General features: G+C 32.4%; 3 protein-coding genes across 4 annotated transcripts; all 3 read right to left on the bottom strand.

The window, feature by feature from the left end:
- Window positions 1-1929: 1929 nt before the first annotated feature.
- LOC107428536 (nuclear pore complex protein NUP35) lies at window positions 1930-5158 on the bottom strand. Its single transcript, XM_016039088.4, has 4 exons — window positions 4996-5158; window positions 3895-4495; window positions 3038-3149; window positions 1930-2542 (listed from the first exon to the last, which is right to left on the bottom strand). Exons 2-4 carry the CDS (start codon window positions 4464-4466, stop codon window positions 2234-2236), a joined length of 993 nt encoding a protein of 330 aa, XP_015894574.3. The 5' UTR covers window positions 4467-4495; window positions 4996-5158; the 3' UTR covers window positions 1930-2233.
- Window positions 5159-5949: 791 nt separating this feature from the next.
- On the bottom strand, window positions 5950-7114 carry LOC107428546 (uncharacterized). 2 transcript variants are annotated; one of them, XM_048463864.2, is made up of 4 exons: window positions 6961-7114; window positions 6694-6843; window positions 6381-6443; window positions 5950-6270 (listed from the first exon to the last, which is right to left on the bottom strand). In XM_048463864.2, the coding sequence occupies exons 2-4, from the start codon at window positions 6763-6765 to the stop codon at window positions 6091-6093; spliced, it is 315 nt and encodes a 104-aa protein (XP_048319821.2). In that variant the 5' UTR covers window positions 6766-6843; window positions 6961-7114; the 3' UTR covers window positions 5950-6090. The 2 variants fall into 2 exon arrangements, with proteins under 2 accessions (XP_048319821.2, XP_024933926.3); XM_025078158.3 differs by lacking the exon at window positions 6961-7114 and having other exon boundaries at window positions 6694-6950.
- Window positions 7115-19230: 12116 nt separating this feature from the next.
- Window positions 19231-20963, bottom strand: LOC107428543 (GATA transcription factor 9). Its single transcript, XM_016039093.4, has 2 exons — window positions 20427-20963; window positions 19231-20146 (listed from the first exon to the last, which is right to left on the bottom strand). Exons 1-2 carry the CDS (start codon window positions 20730-20732, stop codon window positions 19445-19447), a joined length of 1008 nt encoding a protein of 335 aa, XP_015894579.2. The 5' UTR covers window positions 20733-20963; the 3' UTR covers window positions 19231-19444.
- Between the last annotated feature and the right edge of the window lie 361 nt (window positions 20964-21324).

Below are 21324 nucleotides of genomic sequence, written 5' to 3'. Positions count from 1 at the left end.
CAACCCTCCGGTTCCCCTTTTTTTTTTTTTTTTTTTAATTTTTATTTTATTGCATGTCAATTTTATTTTTATTTTCCTGCTGAATCAATTTTGTGTATTAACAATTTAATAATTTATAAACAGAAAAAATATGGAACCAACCACATATCTCATATTTCATTAATAAATCTTTGTTTTTACTCAAAATCTATTTGCCCCACTATTTTTGTCATGCAACTGTATTTTTTTATTTTTTTTATAAAATATATGTAACCGACATGACTTTCTTTAATTCCTTTTTTATTTCTCATTCTTCTTTAAACTACAAGCTTATCATAATTTGTTCTACTTGTTGAGTAATATAAAATTATATTATATTACTTTGAATAATTACGTGTTTCCACTTTCCATATGCTTTAAGAGGTGTTTTGAACCATCCACTCCTGTCAACTCTTCATATAATATGATTAAGTATTTATTATCACCACATTTTATCAATAAAGATAACAAATGTGGCGATCTATTATCTTAAATGTCCATTATTTGTTTAGCTCTATATTTTAGTGCATTATGTATTTTTATTTTTATTTTTTAAGCCCAATAAGAGCTTAGGCAAATAATAATAATAATAATAATAACAACAACAACAGCGACGACATTGAGGACTATTGTTTGAATGACTAAAGATTTAAGTGCGTATGGAATTACGATAATATCCAATAACCTTAAAAAAATAACAGAAAAAAAAAAAGGATAGAGAAAGGGAAGGAAGAGGACTAAGTTGAAAATTTAAGCAAAATTCTTGCTACTATTTTCCAATGTATTCTAAAGTCTACAAAACTAAGGAAAATTCGATTAAAAAATAACGACAAATAAATAAACAAACCCAATTTTGCAAGGAATAGTGTGGATGATCTTAGCGACATAATAACGACACGTGGGGGAATATAGTGGTTCAGATGGGATGAACACCCGTGAGTGAACAGAGCAATGGAATTGATGCATTGTTTTTTGTTGTGGCTTAGGTTATGACATCTTATTGGGCTCCACTGCCCAGTGTGACCGAGTTTGCCGCACTAAGTCCGAGTTTAGAAAACCTCAAAGAGAGGGAAAACTTCAATGTGACGCAGAAGCTAGAAAGAGTATCATATAGTAAATGCTTAGCTAAGCCATACTAAACATCAAAATTTATGGCAGCGGCGTCTGCCATGGCAACACATCAGAATCACCACCCAGCTACCATAAAATAGAATGCATCGCATTATTGAAGGGCTTGTAAGTCGATGATTTTGCATCATTCCCTGCACCGCATATATCATGTGCGGCATTCAAAGGCTTTGTTTGAAGTTGAAGTGTTGAACACACAGCTCCTTATCTCAATTGAAGGTCATTTTGGCCTTACCAGCCCTGAATTTCAGGATCATATCCCTTCTCACTTATCAGTTATCAGTGATTGGGAGACTGCAAAATAATTGTTTAGTAGTCGTTGTCTAAGGCATGGAATTTATTTATGTATGATTAAATGTATGACATAAATTCAATAAATGGGAATCAAATTGTGATGCATGATTACAAGAAGCTATCATTATGCTTATTTATGAATGAAAGAATGGAGTACCAATTGCCGTGATTGCTAACTTCCATCATTACAAAAGAACAGAAAACTAGAACAAAAATAAAAACAGAAAAAGGTAAATAACTTCTTGCATCTTTTCAGGATCTCTGCTAACCACAAACCCTTTTGCACGCATATATATATATATATATATATATATGGGGAGGTTCGTTTTTTGGAGCTGGATCCATCCGTTAAACATCCACATTATGCAATAATTTCTTAGGAGATTGTTAAACGTTTACCCTTAGATTTTTATCAATGAAACATTGAGATCGTTCTAACAGTTTCTATAGGTGATTGACACATATAAAGGTTCGGATATGAAGCAAATATGATGAAAATGCCCCTTCAATTTCGAGAGCAAAGATATTTCCTATTCCAATCATACAGTGTTATAGAAAATATGTTGTACACAGAAACTACCAGCTCCACATTTCATGTTTATCATATAACAGCCTCCAGCCACTACTGTAAAGTGTGAAAAACAGATATCTGTAAGGGAAAGGGAAAATCGGACTCACAACCTTTGGTCTGACAGGAATCGGATGCAACGTTAAATCTGTGTAAATTGAATAGCCGCAAAAGTTATTTTTGCTCACACAATATACCATCTTAACAACTAGGTGATAAGAACACTTAAACTCCAAACATCAAATCCACGATTTTGGACACCAACGACTTTGTTGGGGAGGCAATGGCACCTCCAGACTGCCGTACAGTTGTATTGCCATTTTGAAGATAGTGAGGGTGAGAGGAGGCTCTCAATGCATTGAATTCTGCATTTTTTGCAGATGATGGAGGTGGTAAAGTCATGAAGCCCTGATTGTTGAGCCTATCATTCAAAGCTTGGCGCTGCATTGGATCTAATGGCTTCACACCTACAATCAGTATCCCATTAATCTGCATTCCATTCTTGCTTAGAGCCTTCTGAGCATCAGATCGGTTCTGCACCGGCAACAAATAATTGAGAAGCTTGAGTCAGACACCACATATTAAAAGGATGCTTGGTTGTTGGGAAGAAGTACTAATATATTTTATTTAAATAATTCTATTAAGACATTTTAACTTATTCTAAACAATGAAATCTTCTAGCTTATCTCAATGTAAGTGTTCAGCCAAACAATTCAATCTGGAAATGCATAATTCAACCAAAAAACTTCACTTTATTTCACAAATAAAGCACACTTTATTAATTAGGAACTATGGAATAGTAAGAAGGATAAATAAATAAATACAACAATAGCTGTGATTCAGCTTGGTTGATTCTTCAATTTCCCTTAAATTTTAAGTTTAACACCATATATACTTTAATTCACCATTTGGCATCCGTTCCTTATAGTCTGACGAATTCTTGTTTGCCAACAATGGAAGAATTATAAAATCAAAGCTCAATTCAAAAAATGAACAGTCATCAAACTAGAAGGTATAGGAAAGAAGAACCTGATATAAAATGTGCATCCAATTAGCATCTCTTGGACCAGGAACATGTTTCAAAATCATACCACATTTTTCAAACTCCCTCAGAACCATATTTGTATCAGCCGGAGAAAACCTGGAAAAGAACAATATTAACAACTATTATGTGACTAGTGTCTTCAGGATACATTCCTACTCCTTGCAACATTGGCTGTTTATTCAAAAAAATAAACAAGGTTTAAAAGGGCGCCAGCCTCAAATAAGACCCAATTACCTGGAAGGTAAGGAACATCAACTAGTCATGCTAGCCACTTCTATCTATTCCATCCATAATCCAAATTTAAAGGAGAAAACAACATATACCAGATAGATAGATGGAGTTGTAGATAACACAATCCAAACATAACCCCCATTCCAACCTTAATTTGCATTAGTTAGTAACCATTTCAATAGTAAAAAGCAACATGACTAATTCATAACATCTATTTATCGTGACTACAACCATACTATAATTCTTTCCTTTCCGGCATATTATTTAGCTTTTACTTGGAAAAGAGCAACTAGCTTCGGTGAACTATACAAAATAATTGAGGACCATAATCTTGCATGCCACACTGCATCTCTTGCCATATGATGTACATAATCAGGTTATGGCTAAGATCTAGGCTTGATTTGAAATAGTCCTAAGTACTACCTAACGTCAAACATCACATTTCACTAGAGATTTTTCTTAAAGATCAAAACCCTCACAAAATCAACATTCAGGCTGAGATATGCAACTGAGAATGTAAAAAGTTGAGCATCATATACAAAGTAATCAACTAACAGAATAAACCCAACAATTAGATTGATAAAGTAACAAAAATGAGATAAAACAATACCCATAAACAGTAATCCATTCTTCCTCATTGAGGTTCCCTGCAGGCAAGGTATTCCTCGGTACCTCTGGCCTTGCAACTTCCCTTGGAGGTGGAAGAGTGATCAATGCACCAGGCTGAACAACACCCTCCACAGGCGAACTCTTTCCCTTCTCATCTTGGTCAGTTCCACTCTTTGAAGGTGACCACCAATTAAAACTTGCTGGACTCTGCTGCGTCTGCTGCCCGCTCATCATCGCATGGGAAGTGATTGCATCCGATTTACTTTTCAATGGAGTTGAGAAATCCCGACTAGCACTTCGGACTGGAGTTCTGGGGTCTGATTTGGCTTCTGGTGAAACAGGATAATCAGGAATTCCAGATTCAGGAGAAAAATCTGCACGGTCTTCGAGCGTATAAACAGGAGGAGGTGGAAGATCTGAACCCCCAAAGTTCTCACGCCATAGGGCAGATACTGCAGCAGCCTGGCCTGGATTTGAAAATTTTCCTCTTCGGGCGGAAACAGGTGTAGCCAAATCCTGGAAAAACAATGATTGCCTACCAGATTTGGGAGTTCTATGTACTGTGGTACTCATCCTATAAACCTTCTAATGAAGTACTGAGTCTGCAAAGACACGTGCAATAGAATAATCCCTCTTAAATCTTTTCCGGTATCAGCAAAATAAGAACTCTAGAATAAAACCAATTAATCAACTAAAAAAGAAACAAAAACAAATATGTCAGCTAGCTTAGCTAAGCTAAGCCCGCAATCCCGCAACATTGGCAGGACGATTTTCGAACTGAAAGCCAAAAATATATAGTTGCAAATATAATGAATAAAATTGGATAGCCATCAATGATCAGTTAGTTGATAGATTGATTCACGAATTACTCCACCAAGGAATATATCAAAGAGAAACCAAAACACAAATTGCAAACCGAATTAGCTAAACCAAGAATGTGTTTAGCCCCATATAGAATCAAGCTCGAACCTCTACAGTTTCCTCGGAACATAAACAACGAAATAAAACAATAATCCATTAAAATCCATTTTCTTCATTCCTTTTTTTTTTTTTTTTCAAAGCGTTTTCGCGGAAAACGAGTGCAGAGAAAAAGAGAGAGTACCTGAGAAATGGCGGATTCAATTAGAACGGGGTTTCAGTAGATTTGGAACCAGCAACTTCTTACGAACAACCCCTTGATTTTTGAAACCCTAAAACCCTGCTTTGCTGCTCCAATTCAAATTTTGGTCTTCTCTCTCACTAAATTTTTTACTTTCCATTTCTTTTTTTACAAAATGACGAAATAAACCTTATCCCGCTCCTCTCTTTTTCCTTTTTCCGCTTTGAACTTCAAAATTGTTGGCCTCTTTTTAAGGATATTTTCGCCACTAAAATTTTATTCGCTCGCATTGAAAAATTGAAGTCATAATTAAGATAACGAAATTTGAATTTTATTTAAATAATTATTTTGGGAAGTGACATTATTTTTATGTTGTAAAAATTTCTTCTTTTTTTTTTATAATGATTTATCAATACTTATGTTTTAGTTTAAAAAATGAAAATTAACTGCCCCATTTGCTGTAATTTCATATCTAATTAAAAACTTTCCTTTTTTCATTCAAAAACAAAAACTTATCATATTTTATTTATTTTTGCCCAAAAAAAAAAAATGTAGCCCTAGCCTGTGACTTGAGTGACAGCATTAAGAATGTTGAACAAATATTGTATATATTTTTAACGAATACAACTTTCTCAAATCCTTTGCAATTTAATATTTTTTTCTTTAAATCTGTAATTAGAATTGAAAATTTAAGTTCAAAATTATAATACGAAAAAATAATGACAATTATTGTCTAAGGCATTTTATATCCAAATTTTGATAAAAGAAATTAATGCTAACTTTTATATTTAATCATATTCATAAATTTGATTTCACTTAAAAATATATTTTTAAATTTAAAATTTAATCTTTAACTGGGTTAAAAAAAGCTCCCTTCTCTTGTAATTTAAAAACTAAAAAAATAAAATCCTTACATTCAATCAGAGTAGAACTATTGGTAAAAAAATAAAAAAGGTGTGCATACAAGTGGTCACATTTATTGCCAAATCATAAATCATCCATAATTAGCAGTTTGTTTACAATACATTTATACCTAAAGAATGAAATGTAAAATGAGCAACACTATGTAATTGAATGCACTGAGACTTAAAAAGTGATTCAAAATGGGGCTGAAAGAGGTTCTTTAAGCTCGTGTTCAACCGGAGTCTCTGAATTGGTATTAAGGCATGCGCATTGGCAAGGTCTTTCAATCAATTCAGTCTTCTCCTTGAACTCCACCACTACTTCTTCATCAATTTTCTGCTCCATCTTTTTCGTTGAATCCACTGCTCTCAGTCCCTGCATATGCATAGAAATATTCAAATTGAGAGTATACTTTCAAATAAATAGTTCGATTTTCAATTATACAAAATTATTTGGTATGAATTTATGTGAAATTAAGCACGCACCTCAACGAACAAGGTCGATGCTTCATGGGGTTCCAATTTTTGAACAACATCTGCGGCCACTTCCTGTAATTATGAACTCAATCATGGATTTAATTAATTAATAAAACCCAACAAACTATTTTTGTGTTTCTAAATTTAATGCATATATCAAACACTACTTCTATCTTCAGGAGGACACAGAAAATTCAGCCTAAAGATTTGATGCCAAATATATCACAACCAATCTTTTAATTTCTGAGCCAAAAACAAGAACAAAGAAAACAAAACAAATGAAAGAAGAAGAAGAAGAAGACACGGAAAAGAGGTAAATTACCCTAACGTGATTGAGCTGTCCTTGCTTTAAAGTCCTAGGCTCCAGTTCAATGGAGCAGCAGATCTTATCCATAAATAACACACAAACTGATCAAATCTCTCAGGCAACCAAATTGGGTAGCAATTGCAGCCCATGCCCATAACCGCCCCACTATATATTGAAATGATGTTCTTATCAATTACTACTGTTTTAATTACTCATACCATACGTTGTGTGTGTGTGTATACATATATAGGCCAGTTGAAACAGGAAAATGCAAACCAATACCTTTTATCAGAGACTCACGGACTCACTTCACTGAGTTGGATAGAGATTTAGGGGCAATAAAAGCCAACCAAGGTCTCCCTCTCACTCCCAACCCGTGCTTCTTTTAGATTCTTTGGGGGGTACAACATTTTGAGTTCACGGGTCCAATCAATTTTTTTTCTTTTTTTTCTTTTTTAGCATTTTCTTCTTCTTCGTCATTTTTGTGGTGGATGATACATCTTGTATCATGATTTTATTGGTTAGGTAGAGGAATGGTGCTTTTATGTGAGCTGTAATTTTGGTGAAACAACTATAACTCTTTGGATTTTTGAGATTGATAGAAAGATCAGCCGTGCATTTTTTGTAAGTTGGTAGCTTTGTGATGATATCTCATGTAAGTCCCAAAATGATTTTGCTTTTGTTTCTGTCTTTCAAATCTGTTTTAATCTTGTTCTGTTGGCCCAAGCTAGCCCACGTTAAAGTAAATCTTGGGCCTACACTTCTGGATCCATCATTCCAGTCACCCTTGGCTAAGCAATTTAAAATTAAAATATAATTATTTAGTACATTAGAAAGTGGTTATAATTAAAATATAATTGATAATTCTGTTTTTTTTTTTTTTGGTGAATATATAATTGATAATTCTTATTTAATCTGAGAAAGATAACTGTTACGACAATATCAATATGACTTGTCAGGATTTCATTTATGAGTCTAGTTTTTACTTAAGCCGTAAAGCCCTATAGCAATTGAGTTCAGGTCATGTAGCTAGCCTTGCTAGGCATGCGTATGATATAACCTTTGAGAAGATTAATGGAAAACAGCTCAAGTGGTCCATTTTTTGACTTTGTAATTAATTTATAAGGTGAGAAACTAAAAATGGTTATTTTAATTAGCTTTTAAATTAAATGTAAATAAGAGATAGCAAAAAGAATGGAAATTTTGACCAACACAAAAACCTTTGCATATAAGAATAAGATTACTTGAAAAATGGGAATTCTGGTGGCTAGAACGCATTACACACCCTATTTTGACCAACCCCACGATAAAAGTCAAGAGACAAGAACAAGAGTAAGAAGAAGGAACCTACCTAGCTAGCTAAGCCTATGCAAAAGATAGCCCAACCAGCTTGTGCTTAGCCATGTGACTATTTAATTAAGCTCAAAGTATGGGTGGTTTACGAATTTGCCATATTAATTACACACTCTCTAATATGCATAATTAATTCAGTTTGTTTTCAACTTTCAATGTTTTAACTAATTAATTAAGATAAGTAATCTCAGTATAAGCTATATGATGCTTTTGATTGGTACGTAATCCCACAATTTCACCATTTTAAATTTGTTTATAAGAATTATTTTCGTAACCTATAAGGAGCTGGTAAAAATATATATATTTTTTTGGTAAATAGCTGGCAAATACAAATACATACATATATATATATATATATACAGCTTTGTTATATAATCTAGAATGTGGAAAAGGCATTGAAACGTAATTGTTTTAGTTTCCATGCCTTCCCAGCTTTGGTCAAAGTAAAATCCTTTAGGTGGAGAGTAGACTACTATCTGTATATAAAAAATATCTTTCGTGCAATGCATTAGACATGGGCTGTCCTAAGTTTTTATATTGGATGCATTAAGGAGGAAGATATGAGGTCTGCCAGATAGCAAATTCACCCACTCAAAGAGAACCGAATGCTACTGAACAAATCATCTTTTTATCCCACGTGAACGACAAGGTCATAGAATGGGATTGGGGCTTCATATGGGGGATTTTCACTTCTTCCTTCCCCTTTTTTTTTTTTTTTTTTTTTTTTCCTCTCACGCACACACACACACACACAAACACACAAATAATGTTTATAAATTTTTAAAGTGGATTATGGATATATATATATATAACAAAACTACCTGCTTTGAGTCGATAAAAATAATTCTACATACAGATGTGCTATCATATATAAATTCTTAATATTTTCTCACAGAAAGCTAGCTTTTTTTTTTATTGGAAAAGTGAGGAATATAGACAAAGAAGTTGTTGTAAATCTCAAATAAGGTTAGTAACAAATCCTAGAGTGGGATTTCAAGTTCATTGATAATAAAATAAAAGCACTAGCATAAATAACGTCTGTGAATTATTGAAGTAATTTCTGGATACAATAAAACTACCAGTTTTGATTCGGTAAAGAAATTGCTACATATAAGTGAGTTGCAATATGCACACTATGCAAAAATTGATATCTGGCGACACTCACTTAGCGACGTTATGAAACAAATGCGTCTGAAAAAACAAAAATGCAACTATGAGGTTAATGCGTCAGTAAAAATTCAATAAATATACGATGCATCCAAAAACTGTCGACCTCAAAAAGTCACTAAAAACAAAAAACACGCGACACGTCCGTTAAGGGTCGCTGAATGTCGGACTGACCAGAGTCGCCATTAATACTGCGTGTATATTTTATCTGAATTATACTGTACGTTTAAATGCTACTCATGAAAAATAAATAACAACTATTAATCTATGTTTACATAACAATAAAATTCAATTATACAAGGTTGTTGTTCAATTATATAATTTTTCTTGTATAGCTTATTTTTGCAAATCTCTTAAACAGTATTCTTTTATTTCAACTATAAATAACCAGTAAAAATATCAGAGCAACATAACTGAACTGATTTTTTATTTTTTTTATTTGTTATATGTGTAACAAGCAACGCACCAATAAGATTGTGCGTCGCCTGTTCTCTCTTCACTTTTATTTTTAAATCTTTAAATCAATCTAATTTTATTTCAATAATAAATAACCAAAAAAAATATTAGTGTACCAAAATTGAGCCTTTTTTTTTATATATATATAGTTAACAGACGACGCACCAATAAGATTGTGCGTCGCCTGTTCTCTCTTCACTTTCTTTTTTTTTTTAGATTTTTTAATCAATCTAATTTTATTTCAATAATAAATAATCAGTAAAAATATTAGTGTGCCAAAATTGAGCTTTTTTTTATATATAGTTAACAGGTGACGCACAATCTAGTTAACAGGCGACGCACTATTTAGATTGTGCGTCACCTGTTCTCTCCTCATCTTTTTTTTTTTAGTTCTTTTAATCAATCTAATTTTATTTCAATAACAAATAATTAGTAAAAATATTAGAGCGCCAAAACTAAGCTTTTTTTTTTTTTTTATATAGTTAACAGGCGACACACTATTTAGATTGTGTGTCGCCCGTTCTCTTTTTAAGTTTTTTTGGTTCTTTTTTTTCTTTTTAAGTTTTTTTGGTTCTTTTTTTTATATAGTTAATAGGCGACGCACTATTTAGAATTTGCGTCGCCTGTTCTCTCCTCACCTTTTTTTTTTTTAGTTTTTTTTTAGTTTTTTTACTAAATATAATTTTATTTCAGCAATAAATAACCAATAAAAATATTAGAGCGCCAAAACTGAGTTTTTTTTTTTTTTTTTTTTAGGATCATGATAAGAATTGAACCCAGGACCTCCTACACTCTCAAGAAATTACCATACCACCAGACTAAATAACTTGTATGTACTAATATAACAAAAACTAGCTAATATAGTGTTAGGCAACGCATTATTTAAGGAATACGTCGCCACATAAATGAACAAGCAAAGCATTCTTCAACAAATGCATCGTCCTTTCTTTTTTTTTTCTTTTTTTCAATTTTTTTGTTTAAATAAAATCAAAATAGGACCATAACAAGAATTGAACCCAGAACCTCCTACACTCTCAAGAAATCACCACACCACCAGGTTAAATGACTTGTATATACTAATACAACAAAAACTAGCTAATATAGTGTTAGGCGATGTATTATTTAATGAATGCGTCGTCAAATAGATGAACAGGCGACGCATTCCTCAACAAATGCGTCGCCTTTTCATTTTTTTTTCAATTTTTTTGTTTAAACATTTATAAACCCATAAAAAAAAAAGCCAAAATAGAACCATAATAAGAATTGAACCCAGAACCTCCTACATTCTCAAGAAATCACCACACCACCAGGCTAAATAACTTGTATATACTAATACAACAAAAACTAGATAATATAGTGTTAGGGGACGCATTATTTAAAGAATGCGTCACCACATAGATGAACAGGTGATGCATTCTTCAACAAATGCGTCGCCGTTTCTTTTTTTTTTTTTTGGTTTAAATATTTAGAAATCCATAAAAAAAAATCAAAATAAGATCATAACATGAATTGAACCCAATACCTCCTACACTCTCAAGAAATCACCACACCACCAGGTCAAATGACTTATATATGCTAATACAACAAAAGCTAGCTAATATAGTGTTAGACGACGCATTATTTAAAGAATGCATCGCCGTCGCCTTTTCTCTTTTTTCTTTTTTCAATTTTTTTTTAAACATTTAGAAACCCATAAAAAAAAAATCAAAATAGAGCCATGATAAGAATTGAACTCAAGACCTCCTACACTCTCAAGAAATCACTACATCACCAGGCTAAATGACTTGTATGTAGTAATACAATAAAAACTATCTAATATAGTGTTAGGCGACGCATTATTTAAAGAATGCATCGCCAAATAAATGAACAGGCGATGCATTCCTCAACACATGCGTCACCTTTTATTTTATGTTTTTCAATTTTTTTGTTTAAACATTTAGAAACCCATAAAAAAATAAAATCAAAATAGGGCCATAACAAAAATTGAATCCAAGACCTCCTACACTCTCAAGAAATCACCACACCACCAGGCCAAATTACTTGGATGTAATAATACAACAATAACTAGCTAATATAGTTTTAGGTGACGCAGTCTTTTAAGAAAGAGTCGTTAAATAGAAGAAAATGCGACCCATTTGTCAACAACTGCATCGCCGTTTCACTCAACCAATTTTTAACTTTTTTTTCAATTTGAAAGTTGTTTTTAGTAATTTTTTAATTTTGCAAATATGCTTTTTGTTTTTTTAATTTGTAGATGAGCAAAACAAAACTAATTAAAGATTAAAAAAAAAATGGAATAGGCGACGTGTTTTAATGGAATTGCATCGTCTGTTCCTTCAATTATTTTTTTATTTAAAAAAAAAGACAATTTAATAGACTTTCAATTTTTAAAAACAAGTAAACTATCATTAACTACAAACACATGAAAGTTAAGCTCATTTAACATACTTATGTAGATAAATTGGTCAATAATACTTGTTGAATTAGAATTCTATATTCGGTACCCTATCTCAAATTTGATCTTGAAATATTTTATGTCTCGTCTATACATATATATGTGAATAACTGAGAAAAGCATTGACAAAACTATTTTCTATTTTTAGATCAATGGAATTTATGTTCATTGGATTGCTACATGAATATATTTGTAGATTGACAATTAAAAAATTATTTAAAAAGATTATAAAGAAAATATAAAAAATGAAACAGGCGACGCTTTTCGACCATAATGCGTCGCTTGATCCCAAAATTCAAGAATAGGCGACCTTTCTTGAAGAGAATGCGTCGCTTGTTCTCTCAATTAAAAAAAACAAAAATTTTGAAAGATATACAAATTTTATAAAGAATAAAGGTGTACTTGAAAAACAGAAAAATAAACAGCAATCTTCGATATTTTGCTTCGCATTTTTAATAAATATTTTCATTTTTTATTTATAGATGAAAATAAGAAATTAATCAAAGAAAAAAAAATACAATTGGGAGAAAAGGAGCATTTTTGCCATTTTTTGAAAATTTTTAGCGCGTTTTAAAATTTTTACGTGCTTCTTTGAATCCCTTTTTCTTTTTTAAAACTACATCAAGTACACTACTTAATAGATATTAGATTTGGAAGCAATCTAAGAGAGACTTGAAGAGTGAGATATTTCGGGTTTCATTTTTCATTTTCCTACGTTGTCGTCGACCGGGAAGCTGGATTTTTCTGTGTTGCCCTCGCAATTTTATGGGTTTTTTCTTTCTTTGTCTCCATCGTTTAGGTAAGTTTCTTTTTTCTTTGTGGTTGGCGGAGATATGAGGTGGGTTGTTCTTTTTTTTTTTTTTTTTTCATTTTAACTGCAGGTTAGATTTGTTGGGTTTTATTAATCTTACTTTTGTAGAAATTTTATTTATGATATTGCTTGACATTGTTTTACTAAGTTCAACAACTATTTTATGTTAAAGATCAATTTGATTCAAGATGGTCTATTATTTTAACTTCACCACAACATCGTATTTTTGTTGAAGAAGATATTCTTGGAGATACTACGATGGCTCACAATCCATTTATCATATAGTTACCAAGTATCAATGAAAATGATAATGATGATGAATGTGAGAGTGACTATGTTTGTAATGACTGTGATGGGAGAAATGTGCCTCGTCAAATCTTTAGAACAATGGTAATATTCTTTAAATTTTCATTTACTAAATTACAAATTTAATAATGATTAATATTTTATTTATTTTGCATAAGTATTAATAACTTTTTTAATTTTTCCATATGAAGTATGAGGGTGTAATATTGTCAACAAGAGGATGTCAACTTCCATCTCAATGAGTATGCATTCATGGAAGTTTAATTAATATTAAATTTGTTATGAAAAATACAATAGCTTACAAATTATGTAAAAATATGTCAATAAGATGATATTTAATTTATTTGATAATTAATTTGTTATAACAAAATATTTATTTTAAATTTTTGTATTCTAATTATTTTGGATGAAGCTAGTTTTCGTTTTTTTGTATTTTAATTATTTTTATATTTTTACTATTTTAATCACTTTTCACAAAATTTAAAAAAAAAAAAAAGAGAGGGTGACGCATTAATAAATAATGCATCGCTAAAAGTGTCAATGCGTCGCTAAATAGGCGACTCTATTAATGTGTCTCTAAAACTATTTATTCGTCACTAAATAAATGAATGCGTCACTAAATAGTCGACTCTAATAATGCGTCGCTAAATAGGCGACTTTATTAATGTATCGCTAAATAGGTGACTCATTAGCGACTAATATATTTAGCCACTCTATATGAAACAGTCGCTAATATATTTTTAGCGATATTGTTGTGAAGCGTCGCTAAATAATAGTCGCTATAAGTGAATTGATAGAATGCGTCGCTAAAAGTCAATATGCGTCGCTAAAAACTAAAATATAGGCGACTCTCATACTGCGTAACTTGTTGTCTTATGGATTTAACGACAGGACGTTAGGCGATTCCGTGCGATACGTGGTTGTTTATTTTGTACGACGTATTTATTGCATCATTTATCAATGTGATTTCTAGTAGTGACAAATTTTTCACAATTGATTTTTAGATTATTATACTTTGTCATATTTTCAAGAAGGTTTAATTTTCTTTTATCAGGAAAGTGGGAGAAATAGAGAGAGAAAAGAAGAAAAGAAAAGAAAAGAATTTAAGGATTAGATTTTAGAGTAGGTTTATTCAGATTCATTGATAATCAATCAAAAGCAGATAACAATTTTGAATTCTTAAGGTGAATGCTGGATATATATATATATATATATACACATAATACATATTCCGATCCTTTTGAAAAACAGAGAGAGGCTGCCTCATGGTGTTTTTGATTGCCCATTTACCATTTATTATTAATTCATGTGCACATATATATACATACATACATATATATAGATATATATGCATGATGTATTACTCCGAGAATCCCCAAATATTGTATATGTATGGTCCATGGGGGTTGACGGTCTTAAAAATCTCAAGAGACAAACCCTTTAGTTTCCTTCCATTTTGTCTTTCCCTTGATCGGAAACCTTTTTGTGTCTGTAATTATATTTATAATTTTTTTGGTAACATATATTAGTTTTATAATATATATCACAAATATACCTCTTACTGGTATACTACTATCTCAGCCAAGAGAAATCTATAAATGACATCTGGATTGTTCTATATTTTTTTTATTGGTGAATATATTAAATATATTTACCTTGTTTGCAAGCTATGTTTGAACATCAGAGGGCGTATATATACATATATATATATATACACACACACACACACACTCGTATCCAATATTTTACCACCTACTAAGATCGCTTAGTTCGGTAAAAATTAACAAGAAAAAAGAAATTGATTGTATTAGATCATCAAATTTAAAATGTTCTATATCAAATTCTTAATTTATAATTTATTTCATGTGAGTTCAATTTTCAAATTGATTCCAAAATTAAGTAATAAAAAGTTTAGAATTTGAGAAAATTAATTAACTCTCTTAATTTATAAATAATTAAGATAAGATAAAAGAAATGATTAATTAATTTATGAGAAAACTGGTTTATTTATTTAATTTTTAAATTTTGTGTCATTCAATTTGGACTAAACTAATCTGAAATAAATTGTAAAATAGAAAATATGTGAAACATTTTTAATTGCATAATCTAATGTACTAAAATATAATTAATCTTTAATAAGATTTTGTTATTAATCAAATAATAGTCACTTTCAGTCAATTGATAGTATGCATCAGGATTCAAGTGTACAAGGTACGTAGTATAGTATTATTAGATGTCAAAAGTATCAAAGTGATCACTACCAGGCCTGTCTAATCTGTGTTTAAGACAAGCATTTCTTTGGCATTCACATGTATATTCACATTGTTGAAGCAGAAAATACCCTGCTAGCAATATAAGTGGCCAGCAAAAGATAAACAAAGGGATTGGAGACAAACCACTAAAATGAAATAAGACCCACCACTTAATTATTATTATTATTTTTTTTTTTGCTGAAAATCACTGTTTTATAACCAAAAGGGGCCCCAGAGGGAAGCAAACGTTACACGTAGCTTACACAAAAGAGGTGGCTTCACCGCCACGCTCCTGGGAAACAAAATAAGAAAACATCGAAGGAAAGAAACTAACAGAGAAAGTGCCAGAAATGGAATTCCTAATGCACCAATTACAAACAAAATGCGCCAGGAAATTAGACTGCCTAGGAGCCCAGTTAAAAACCACAGACTGGAATGAGCCTTGCATCAAGAGAATATCGTTCAATATTCCTTCTGTTGACCAGTGCGTGAGCTGCAAGTTTGAATTATTTAAGCCAGAGATGATGTTTTTTGCATCAGATTCACATACAAGATTGGTCCAACCTTTCTCTGAGGCTAAGATCAGACCTTGAAGAAGTCCATAAGCTTCGGCAAGTTCAGGAATATCAAATTGAAAAGAAACCGCCCTAATTTTCAAGACTTCACCAAGATGATCCCTTGCGACTACCCCAATCATACTTGTTCCATCTTTGATCGCTGCATCTGAGTTAATTTTAATAAAATGGGGGGGTGGTCTGTGCCACATTTGTCGTCTAGGGGGAGGCATGGGAATTGTACCTTTGGAGGCTGCATATTTTGCTTCTTGGAACCTAATTTTAAGCAGGTCCATGGTGCTTACAAGAGAGAAGAGCTTATTCTCGAAGATGGTACTATTTCTGATCTTCCAGAGCTGATCCAAAACGATGACTGCCAACATAAAGAAATCTTCTTTGTTAGCAAAGTGAACTGGGAGAGCATTGGTAGGGTTGGCAATGAGGATCAGTTTCTCTGCAAGAGAGTGAGCCTCAAAAGTGTCCCATTTAATGTCCCATTTAATGTCCCACTTAATTATTTTTATATAAAGCCAAAATACCCAATATACATTTCTTTGCTTGCTTGCTAGCTAGCTTAACTCATTACCTACTAATAGTGAATAGTGACTCTCCCAATAATTAACGCAAAGCCCATGTGAATTCACAAAGATGCTCCCAAAGTTCCAATTTTTTCTCAAAGTATTTTTGCAATTCCTGGTACTATAATTGATATGCAACTAATTTATATATAATAAAGAAAACGACTTTATTAATCTGTATACGTATATATACATATATATATATATATATATAGGATGGTCATTAATTAAAATAATTAAAATGAAAAGAAAAGATATTAATGATATATAAAGAGGGAAGTTGGAGGAGACAATAACCATATCATGTTGCTATCCAATAACATGGAAAGATCCCTAGACAATGGGCAGCAAAGCCATTCTGCAAATTTGGATATATTATCTGAATTGAAAGCATGCAGGTCACGTACAGCATGTGCAAGGTCTCATCATCCACATGCATGTCTAAGCTCCTTCTAACTCACATGTTATAAACTCATTATACGCTCTGTTCCCATGCATGCATATATGTATAAATATATATATATATATTAATCAAATTTATATGTATATATATACACCAAAAATGTTCTCGCTGATTTATATGTACATACTCTGTGCTTCAAAGGTACCTTAATTTCTGTGTATGTCCCTTTTCTAAGTTAGCCATGCATGGACCTTCACTTGGACATTGTGTTGTGCTAGATTTTTTCTTTTTTCATTTTTCTTTGTTTTTTCAATAGTATTGTACTAGTTGAGCGGGCCCATGATGTCACATTTTGAGTATGTACCACCATAGCATTTATATTTGCAAATCCTAATCAAAAGCAAAAACAAGCTATAACTAGCAAAAATTAATCAATCTAAAGCCTAAAATTGAAATTTTGATTGTTAAAATTCAATGTCGTAGAGATTTTGCTTAAGGTGGAAATTATGGTTGTAGCTAGAATTTTAGTTGAACTTAATTACGTAATTGGATGAATTCATTATTGATCGGACTTTGAAAATGAAATTTCGTTCTACCATCCTAGTACAGGATGAAAATGGGGTCCAATAAGATTTCTTTTTTTTTTTTTTTTTTGATAAATGAACATAATTAAATGAGGTTGCTATAACTTCTTTGCTTAATTGACAATAAAAAATTGAGGAGAGAGAGGAAGGCATATCTGTAATAAAGCAGAGTAACATGGCAAAATCTAATATAATAAGAAATTGACCATGCATACACACTTAATCACAAGAAATAAACAATATTACAAAATTTATCCACATATAAACCATAAGACAGTGGACCCCAAGGAAGGGCAAATGTCCAGGATCAGGTGGACAGTTATATCACCCCCAATGTATACCTAATTTCTTCTTTGTTTATCTATAACACCTCCCGCCCTCCACATGACCTTGCAAGCTAACCACTCTAATTAACCCTTTTTTTTTTTAATTTTCATTTTTTCTTGATTTTTTCCAGCATCTTACATTGTTTTTTTTTTTTTTTTTTTCTCTCTCTTTTTAATTCCTGATGCACTTTCATGTAAATGGTTACGGACAGAAGCCGGTGCACTATTAAGTGGTTGGAATTCCAAATCCATTTTATACATAAATTTCATTGAAATCCATGCAAAGCTATTTGCTGCTGCCTGAGTTTCTTGTTTTCCTATAATCCCCGGCAAATTTTGTCCTCGATATTCATAAAAAGTTGCCCTCCAATTAATTCCCACGCCTTTTTGTTTTTTGTTTTTTTTGCCCTTTCCTGATTTTTTTTTTTTTTTTTTTGGGTACAATTGAAATTAAATTTTGGAGATGAAGCGAAAATTATTATACACTTTTACCATCTTTTTTTTTTTTTTTGACGAATTACCATCTAATTAAGTTTTGTTCCTCTCGACTTTGAAAAGAAACCATATGCACCCCGAACCGGAAATTTATTACTGATTTATGTTTTATATTATATTTAATGGGGTCGTGATTAATATCTATGTTAGATAAGAAATTTTTTATTGCATTTTTTTTTTTTTTGGCTGAAAAATTAATTACTATGCATTTGAATATTACATAATTTTGTTGCCCTCCTACTATTTTTAATGTATATCCAGATACAACCACGACAGAATGAATTGGGCATAAACTAATCGATTATAAACCCATTCCCAACACTTCACGTGTACCGAGTATGGGTTGCTTAATTAGACCTTTGATGAAAATTAAATTAATTTCAGAAGTCAATGTAATTTAATTTTCAAGAACCTTAGGAAGACAAAGCACTGATATACATGGTGAAAAAACAACCATGGATTTTAAATGAGATAACGAACTTTAAACATGTGCAAATGTAAACAAATTTGAATAAGCAAACACCCCCAATTGGGCACCATGCTTTTCCATGACCCCTTTGGTTTCATACAAGTGGTGCATCATTTGCAACCTATCACTTAAATCTTCCTCAAGATATCTCCTTCAAATTAGCTGGATCCTTCTCTTCTAGAAGGGCAAAAAATAAAAATAAAAAAAGGATTTTTATTTAGCTTTATTAAATTACCCAAAATTGTTTTCTTAAAAAGAGGAAAGTAAAATTGGATCTAAATTTGCCAAATTTGGGCAAAATGAAAAAAAAAAAGAAGTAAAAGTAAAAGTACATTACACAATCTACCTCAAAATGTTCCCGAACTCCATTTTTTATTTTTTATTTTTTTTTTAATTTTCTTAGTGCTACAGATTTTACTTGAGAACCGAGAAAGCAGACGCTGCAAAGTTCAAATGTCTTAGTACCAAAAATTAGCCCAAGCTTGAGAGTTCCAATGTTAAAAATTAAATTTGAAAAGCTAATTTTTTTTTTTTTTTCAACCCCCCCAAACCCACTATTAGATCATATGCCGAAAATCATGTCCATTGTGACCATGGATCAAAAAATCATCACCACCGTTGGATAAGCCAAAAATGGAACTTTGACTAAGAAAGTGTTGCTGTTGTGCCCTCTGAAGATCCTTCTGTCTTCGGAGCTCCACAACCTTCCTATGCGAATTGGAGTGTTTAGTGGAAACAAAAGTCGGACTCGCCGCAGGTCGGTATTCGGGTACAAGCCGACCCGATTTATATCGAACCCCACAGGCATTGCACAATGTTTTGGGGCCCATTGGCCCAGTCCGCCACTGCGGGGTTTTCTCGGCGGCGCAGTGGAGGCATTTCCGGCCCGAAGAATCCGAATTGGAACTCGAATTACTCGACCCTTCCCTCTTCTTAGACGTCGTCGTTTTAACTGGCTTAGCGTCGTTACTTGGGGTGATGAGGTGGAGGAGGCGCGTGGACCAGTCGCCGGGAGCGGCTCGTGAGCGCTTGCTTCGGGCTTTGCCAGGGAGAGGACTTTCGGGCTGAAAAAACGGCGAGTTTGAGTTTCGGGTGGTTTCGGATGGAATCGTTTCGGAGGAGGAAGAGGTTTCGGGAGTTTGAGGCTTCGTTATAGTGGTTGTTGTGGTCTGGAATTGGAGAGCTTGTAGGTCTTTTTCGGCTGAGAATGAGTCTTCCACGAAGTTCGATAGCCATTCCAGCTCCGCCAAGTCGTCGTACTGTTCAACGTTATTTATTATTAATAATCAGTTTTTACAAATTCTCAATATTAACACTATCTAATGCTGATAAATGCAATTATAATTTATAACTATTTTTTTGTTAATTGTGAATTTTGCAAGTAATATATTTTGCAAATTAAAAAGAGACTCATAAATTCTTTCTGGATAAAAGACTAAAAAAAAGAAAAACGAATAAATTAAATATTGTCAATTTTTATTTTTATTTTAATAATTTTGAGCAAGTTTTTACTAATTATGATGCGGAACAGAGGTTTACCGGAACACAAAGGTCGCCAGAAAACTGAGACTCACTGAAGCTCCGGTTTCCTGATAATTGAGGTTCACCGCCGCAAACAGAGGAATTGCAGCTGTCGACGACGGTGACGGTGGAGGAATCTGTGGAGGTTCCAGCGACATTGTCGAAGAAACCATCGGTGACCATCGCGTCTTCGTTAGAAAAATCGAGGAGGTCGTCAATGGTGAAATGTTCGCCAGGTTTCTGTTCGGAATGCCGTTTGTTCGGCGAGAGCTCGCCGGCTCCGGCACCGAAGCACCCGCCCATAAAGAACTGAGGCACTTCCATTTGACGAAAATGTAGATTAAAATTAGCAGAGAAATAAAATTTTTGGTTGTTTATTTATTATTATTATTATTTCTTTTTACACAGAAAAAAAGAAAGAAGGAAGGAGAGATATGATGCAGTGGTTGAAGAGAGGAGAAGGATATGTGTCTTGAGTCTGAGAGAGAAGGGTGAGAGTGGAGGTGGGGTTTTGAGGAGTGGAGAGAGGGGCTAAAATGAAATTTTTCAAAAATTGAAGCATCTTTTTACATGCATAGAGGTATGATTTTAATAATGTGGAAGTGACTTGCAAGTTCTGTAAAGTTTTTTTTTTTTTTAGTATTTTAAACTCGCTTTTTTAATTTTTTTCCTTTTTTGATAACAAAATATATTCATTTTTAAATTACATAGAAGCGGTATAATTTTATTATTATTATTATTATTATTATTTAATTTTTTTTTTATCTTTTATCTTTTTTCTCGATGTTTGTTGTGAGTGTATGAACTGATTACTTGGCCATGGTGCCATTTAGCATCCTCTTCCAACCTTAAAAAACGTATTGTTTATTGGATTTTGTAAGTAATGAAGTTGCAAAAAAAGTACAACAAAATCTTT

Source organism: Ziziphus jujuba, chromosome 1, assembly GCF_031755915.1.
Source record: "Ziziphus jujuba cultivar Dongzao chromosome 1, ASM3175591v1".
Taxonomy (NCBI): Eukaryota; Viridiplantae; Streptophyta; class Magnoliopsida; order Rosales; family Rhamnaceae; genus Ziziphus; species Ziziphus jujuba.
The sequence above is the reverse complement of the archived record's forward strand: the minus strand, read 5'-3'. Positions and strand labels throughout refer to the sequence as shown.

Excerpts from the sequence above, each read along its gene's own strand:
- LOC107428536 (XM_016039088.4), bottom strand. The coding sequence starts at position 4,466 with ATGAGTACCACAGTACATAGAACTCCCAAATCTGGTAGGCAATCATTG. Across the intron at positions 3,150-3,894 it reads GAATGGATTACTGTTTATGG|GTTTTCTCCGGCTGATACAA; the intron begins GTATTGTTTTAT and ends GTTCTTTTCCAG. Across the intron at positions 2,543-3,037 it reads GGATGCACATTTTATATCAG|AACCGATCTGATGCTCAGAA; the intron begins GTTCTTCTTTCC and ends TTGCCGGTGCAG.
- LOC107428546 (XM_048463864.2), bottom strand. The coding sequence starts at position 6,765 with ATGGATAAGATCTGCTGCTCCATTGAACTGGAGCCTAGGACTTTAAAG. Across the intron at positions 6,444-6,693 it reads GACAGCTCAATCACGTTAGG|GAAGTGGCCGCAGATGTTGT; the intron begins GTAATTTACCTC and ends TCATAATTACAG. Across the intron at positions 6,271-6,380 it reads CATCGACCTTGTTCGTTGAG|GGACTGAGAGCAGTGGATTC; the intron begins GTGCGTGCTTAA and ends ATGCATATGCAG.
- LOC107428543 (XM_016039093.4), bottom strand. The coding sequence starts at position 20,732 with ATGGAAGTGCCTCAGTTCTTTATGGGCGGGTGCTTCGGTGCCGGAGCC. Across the intron at positions 20,147-20,426 it reads CTGGCGACCTTTGTGTTCCG|TACGACGACTTGGCGGAGCT; the intron begins GTAAACCTCTGT and ends AACGTTGAACAG.